The sequence below is a fragment of the Athene cunicularia genome (genome assembly GCF_003259725.1).
Source record: "Athene cunicularia isolate RWA chromosome 17 unlocalized genomic scaffold, athCun1 chr17_part1, whole genome shotgun sequence".
Classification (NCBI taxonomy): domain Eukaryota; kingdom Metazoa; phylum Chordata; class Aves; order Strigiformes; family Strigidae; genus Athene; species Athene cunicularia.
The window spans coordinates 1,986,809-1,993,030 of record NW_020799122.1 but is presented as its reverse complement, the minus strand read 5'-3'; the positions used below and the strand labels follow the sequence as shown (position 1 = coordinate 1,993,030).

The window sequence follows — 6,222 nt, the reverse complement described above, 5'->3', positions numbered from 1 at the left end:
CCGTCTGCGCCATCCCCGGCCCCTGCGGGGCAGTTTCCTCCGGGTCCTCAGTGGGCCGATGACTCCAGTCCCTCTTCTGTGAAATGACCTTCCTCCCCGCAGAAAACCACCGTCCCAGCATGAAGTTCGCGGCACTTCTCAGGTTTTACAGTTCCTCGCTAAAGTAACGCGCTCAGCAAACCCAGCCCCAGCTCATGGGCTGCGTCCCTCGGCGGGCTCCGGCCACCTGCGCTGCAAATGGTGTCTCCAGCAGCCCTGAGAACCCCCAAAACGGGCACGAGCTGAGCAGACACCCCCATTGCGGGGAGAGGCGGGATCGTGGGAGAAGTGACCCGCACCCAGCGGCTCTGGGCTGAGCAGCAGAGCTGGAGCGGGACACGTCGCCCTTCCCACCGCCCGCGCTCCCTCCCCGTGGCCTCCTGCTGGGAGAGGGGGGACCCCTCTGCGCCGGAGCAGCGGGTCCTGTGCAAAACCAGTGACCCCAAGGTGGGGACTTCCCAGTTTCAGCAGCGTATGTGTCTGAAAGGGGAACACGGCCCGGGGTTGCAGCGTCTTGAGGCCCCGTGGCTGTGGCCGTGCCTGCTCTGTGGGGGGACTCCGGGAGTGGGGGTGCGACCCGCAGGGAGGTGGCAGGTCTGGCTGCTGGGGACAGCGGGGTTGGGTGCCCCCAGCGTGGCCAAGCCACCCTGCAGCCCTCCGGGCTGGTTGGCCTCGGGCTGGAGGGGCAGAGCAGGAGCAGCCAGAGCGAGCGCTGGAGGAGGAGGAGGAGGGGTGGTGCTGGGGAGGCAGCTGGCACCCCGCTGCAGGGCCTGTCTGCACGAAAGGAGGGACCCCTTGGGATGCACCTGGCTGTCACCCACTGGGCTGGACCACAGTGGTGGGGACAGGCAAGGGACAGCCTCTGTGTGGTTCCTCCTCCAGCTTGGCCATCTCCTGGCATGGATCTCATCTCCCTGAGAAGCTCCTCCTGGGGGTTGAGGACAGCCAGGAGCCACAGCCGTGTGTCCTGCTGGGCACAGGACAGGGCCTGGGGACCCACTGGGGACCCACTGGGGACCTGCATGCCTGAAACAGTGGGGACACACATGCTGGAATGGCGATGATGCAGCTGTGACCAAACCCCGGAGCTGACTGCTGCACGCCAGGATCAAAGCAAATTTCACTACGTGGGGGAAAAGAAAAAGTATACCTGGGATATACATGAAAGGATGGCTCTCTTCCAAGCCTTAATTAGGGAGGGAGATATCTGATTGAGGAATTAGGGGAACTGTGCTGTGCCCCAAGGTGCCGTCAGCAGAGCACCAGGCTCCTGCTCCTCCCCAGTGCTGCGCCAGGAGGACCACAGCCTAATCTTGCCCTTGGATCTGCTCTTGGAGACCAAATAACAGGATGTTTGGCTTACTCTGGGCTCTGCTCCTTTGGTGTCTGCTGCTTAGAGAACTTCTACTTGACTCTTTGCTGGCTGGACCTTGGCTCCGAGCCGTGATGTTTACTCTCTGTAGAATTTTCCTCTGGCTGTGAGCAGAGCCAAGCTGGTCCCATGGTATTTCTCTGTTTTCCCCTGCAGATATTGCCCTTGGCTCCTGGCTTGCCTTCAGGGGTGTATCTTTGCAAGTGTTATTGCAAAATAAACCTGACCGTCCTCTCCACAGCCATTCCACAGTTCACACCGTTTCACCCACTGGCAAACAGGAGGTGCGGCAGCACCCAGACATCACCTGCCTCGTGGTGCGTGGCTGCAAAGAGGGGGGCCTGCTGCCACAGAGAGCCCCAGGGCTGCATCATCCCCTCCAGCCAGCCCGGCTGCCCGCCCGTAGCCCTTCCTTGGGGCTGGCAGCCGGGCTCAGGTGCCAGGAGGAGGATCGCTGAGCCCCACGTGGTGTGCAGCTGCGGCCCTGGCACGCTGCTTTTGCTCATGGTGCCGCCCAGAAGTGGTTGCAGATGACAATCTGGCTGCACTGCCTGTGCTATGAACAGCTCGTGGGCCCGAGGAAACCTCCCTGAATCAGAAAAACAAGTGCGTGAGCCTTTCATCATCTTCAAAGCCTGCGGCCGCAGAGCCATGTCCCATCAAGCAAGTCTGCTCCAGCCCGGCTGTGATTCACCCCAGGTTGCTTTGGCTGTGGTTCGCAGAGCGGATGTTGTCCCCGCAATCTGGCATTTTTCAGCAGTGATGGAGCGTGTTCACCAGCTCTGCCGTCACGGAGGGGGCTGCGCTCCAGCGCGGAGGCTGGCAGCAGCTTTCCCCACACCTGGAGCCATCCCGGCGCAGGATTCCTGGCCGGGGTGGGGAGAGGCAGGGAGCCACGGCGGGAGGGAGGCTCCGAAAGGACATGAGGGGGCTGCTGTCGCGGGCCAGGACACGCTCCGTCCCCCTCCTGTCCTTTTGGCTGGAACATGCCGGTCCCACCCCACCTCCGAGACCCCGCGGCGCTGACACCGCCGTGAACCTGGCCGGCGTGGTGCCAAACCCGCCGTGGAGGAGTGCTCAGCCACAACACGCCATCGAGCCCTGCGCCGGGACGTCCCCGGCAAAGTAGTGAACTTCTCCTGGCTCCCCTCGTCAGCTGGAGGAATGGGGCAGGACACGACCTGCCGGCATGGAGCATCCTCCCAGCCCCGGGTTGTGGTGCCCACAGGCATCCCCACATCCCCCTGGGTTGCACCAGGCACGGCACGGGGCTGCATTTTTAGTTGCTTGCAAAGTTTGCAGCAGAGTTGAGTGTAGAGCTACTGATGCAGGAATAGCCCGGAGGATGCACCGGCTGCGCTGCAACACGGCTCCCTTTGCAAAAGTTCCCCTCTTGCAAAAAACCGAACGGGTGGTCTGACCTTAATTTGTCTGAGATAAATGAGAACCTGCCTGATGCCTCATCTGGATACATGAAAAGATGTGAGATGAAAGGGAGGCTGATGGAAGGGCCAGGAGCTGAACGCGTCTTTGCAAGCCGGCCCCCGTGACTAGAGGGATTTGGGGACACCGGGCTGAGTGCAGCCGGGGCAGAGCTGCTGGCCAAGCCCTGGGCTCCTGGGCAGCCCCTGCCCTGCCCCGAGCATGTGGCTGCCTGGGAGACTGAGCAACTTTGCAAAATTAGCCTTATTTTTCAAAGATGTTAATTTTTAGCTGTAATTTCCTATGGAAAAAATGTGGTTTCTATTCTGCATGCCTGTCACTCCACCCCAGCATTGGAACCTGTTCCCGAATTCCAGAAGAATCTGAACCAGGTCCGGCGGGGGCCTGATGAGCTCATGGAGCACACGGAGCAGTCGATGGATGCGGGAGACCTTCCTTCCTCAGCCACGCCACCGGGCACACCGGGAACGGCTCTCGGTCCCTTCCGGTGCTGAGGCCATGCTGCCTGTCCCCATCCCCGCAGGCGGTGGCACTGGAGCCGAGCGCTGTGTGTCTGTGACACCCCTGTCCCCAGGCGCCGCGTCCCGGTGGGGCTGGTGACCGCCGTCCTGCAGATGCACCCCCAAATCCTCAGCCAGGGGCGTTCCAGGAGGTCTTGTCTCTTGGTGCTTTTAGTCTCCTGGCACAAAGGCTCCATCCTGGGTCTGTGGGGACTGACCCAGCTCCGTGAGGCTTCTGGGAGGCAGCTGGGGCAGAGGACATCTGAATTTTCACCCTGGTCCCTGGGCTAACAAAAGGCAGAGGGGTCTCTGGCCGCCCCGGCTCTCGGTTCTCTTTCTCCCCAGTGTTTTGCTGCTCATGGAGGGGCTGTGAATAGTGGTTACAAGGTGCCCGGATCGGAGGGGTTTGGTGCGGATGGGTGCCTCGCACCGCCCCAGCGCCGGGAGCTGCTTTATGCCGCGGGGGTCCCCCTGTGTCCCGCGGGGGTCCCCCTGTGTCCCGTGGGATCCCGCTGCCGGGGGGCGGGCGGGAAGGGCCCTTATCTCGCGCCTGCAGGCTGGGGCACGAGGGTGGTGGAGGAAGGGGCCAGGCGGGAGTGAGCTCAGCCATCGGCCCTTTTCATCCGCTCGGGGCTGCGAGGGCGGAGGAGCGGCGTGCCAAAGCAAACTTCAGCCCCGACAATTGCCGTTATTATTAACACCGGTGCTGTGTTTGCGCTGCTTTATCCTGCGCTGGCACTCCTGGGGCACAGCAGCCCCTGGGCACAAGGCTACAGCCCCGGCCGTGCAGGAGACCACCGTGACGTGGCCCCGTGGTGGCACAGGGCACCAGGCAGGGCATGGCCCTGGCAGCAACAGCCGTCAGTGCGTGGCTGCGGGTGCAGATGGTTCTGTTGGCAATCCCGGGTGTTTCAGACAAAGCTGATGTCACAAGGAAGGAGGGACAGTGCTGAAGTGATGCTCTGGCCCAAAATACATCACCAGGGAGGTAAAAGCTGAGCCATAATATCTACTGCAGGCCTGATACTGCAATGACCAGGGCAGTGCTCAGCTCCTGCAGCATGTCGTTGACACCAGACTGTGGGACTGGGCTCACGGAGGTGGCTGGCATCAAAGCACCTTGTCTCAGGGGAACCCCCGGGGTGCAAACCCCTGAGTCGGACCTGGCTCGGCTGTGTCTTGGGCAGCGTCACCCCATGAGGAGCCAGGAGCCAGCGGTCACGGTGACGCTGTGGTGGTGATGTCTCTCTCTCTCCCCACAGTGAATCCCTGTTGCTATTTCCCCTGCCAGCACCAAGGGGTGTGTGTGAGGGTCGGCCTGGGAGGATACGAGTGTGACTGTACGCGCACGGGATACTTCGGGGCCAACTGCACCTCCCGTAAGTCCCTCCGGCCTGCAGGACCGCTGGCACCCGTGGGTCCTGGTGCGGGGCGCTGCGCCTGCAGCACGTGCTCTCTCCAGCAGTGACAGCGCGGGTGGGCCGGGGTCGTTAGCAAACTTCGTTAGCGGGACGAGCAATTTACTTGGTCTGTCTCCCCCAGCCGAGCTCTGGACGCGCCTCCACAACCTGCTGAAGCCCAGTCCTGCCTTCTACCACTTCGTCCTGACCCACTTCAAGTGGTTTTGGGACATCATCAACAGCACCTTCATCAGGGACACGCTCATGAGGCTTGTGCTCACAGGTGAGGGGTTGGAGCGGGTCTCGGGGTGCAGCAGGGCTTTGGGACTCCCCCCAGGCATCAGCAGAGGGGCAGGCAGCTTGGCTGCAGCGATGCTGAGCAGCTCCCATGGGCGTGGTGGGCACCAGGCTTGAGCCACCTCACTGGGAGGTTTGTCACCCCCTCACCCCACCACCCTGCCCGGAGGAGGCTGCCAGCCAGATGGAAGAGCAGCTCCCAGCACACTGCGCTCCCTGGGCCAAAGGGCTCTGAAGCAGTCACACGGAAAGCAGCCTGGGGAAATATGGCCCCTGTTACTCATGTCCCTGTATTCACCTCTTTACATAAATATTTAGGTTCCAGCCCTTGGAGCCATAGCGACATGTTCACAAGGCTCTGGCTGTTGGTGTTACCATTTCTGTGTGGTTGCCATCTCATTCATCATCCAAGAATCCATTAGTGCACTAGGATGATCCTTCTGCGGGGAATTGCAGCCTTTAAAAGGCTCAGAGCAAAGCTGGGACACCCTCGTGCCTCCGCTGCCGGCCCCTTTCTGGTTTTTGGAGTGTCAGGGGAGGACATCTGGCAGCACTGAGCGGGTGGGCAGGGGCTGGGGGAAGAGCCTGTGGGGTGCTGCCCCATGCCCTGGGCCCCACCGTGGTGACCCCCCGCTCTCTCCTTCCAGTTCGTGCCAATCTCATCCCCAGCCCTCCCACCTACAACTCTGACTACGGCTACATCAGCTGGGAGGCCTACGCCAACGTCAGCTACTACACCCGCGTCCTCCCGCCCGTGCCGGACAACTGCCCGACACCCATGGGGACCAAAGGTAGGCGGCTGGCCCGGGGGGGCTGGCACTGTGTGGTGCCAGGTGTGGGGCTGAGTTGCTGGAGTAGCACCCTGAGTCCGTTCCCGGCGCAGCATCATTGTTTTCCACCCGCCTGTGCCCGAGCTTTCGCTGACGCGGACACATCTGCGAGGTGCCGCTGGCGCTGTCCTGCCCGAGCTGGTCCCATGGGCAGGAGGAGCTTGATGGCATCTGAAACGCTGCTGGGACAGCTCAGGTTGGGCTGCTGGGGCATGTCGGAGTCTGTGAAAGAGGGCTGTAAAGTGTCTGTGCAGACGAGTCAGTGCCTGGTGCTGCAGCAGACACCGCAGCGCTCGCCAGCAGCCCCACGGCCAGTGCTGGTACCCGGCCGGGTCAGCGCG

General features: G+C 62.2%; 1 protein-coding gene across 1 annotated transcript in view; it reads left to right on the top strand.

Annotated features, from left to right (window-relative positions):
• The first annotated feature begins 4,252 nt into the window (after positions 1–4,252).
• The window catches only part of PTGS1 (prostaglandin-endoperoxide synthase 1), a 6,094-nt gene continuing 4,124 nt past the window's right edge, over positions 4,253–6,222 (top strand). The window contains exons 1-3 of the mRNA XM_026860617.1: positions 4,253–4,733; positions 4,897–5,037; positions 5,699–5,956. Coding sequence (XP_026716418.1) covers positions 4,595–4,733; positions 4,897–5,037; positions 5,699–5,956 — 538 coding nt within the window. The 5' untranslated portion in view covers positions 4,253–4,594. The remainder of the gene's footprint in view (positions 4,734–4,896; positions 5,038–5,698; positions 5,957–6,222) is intronic.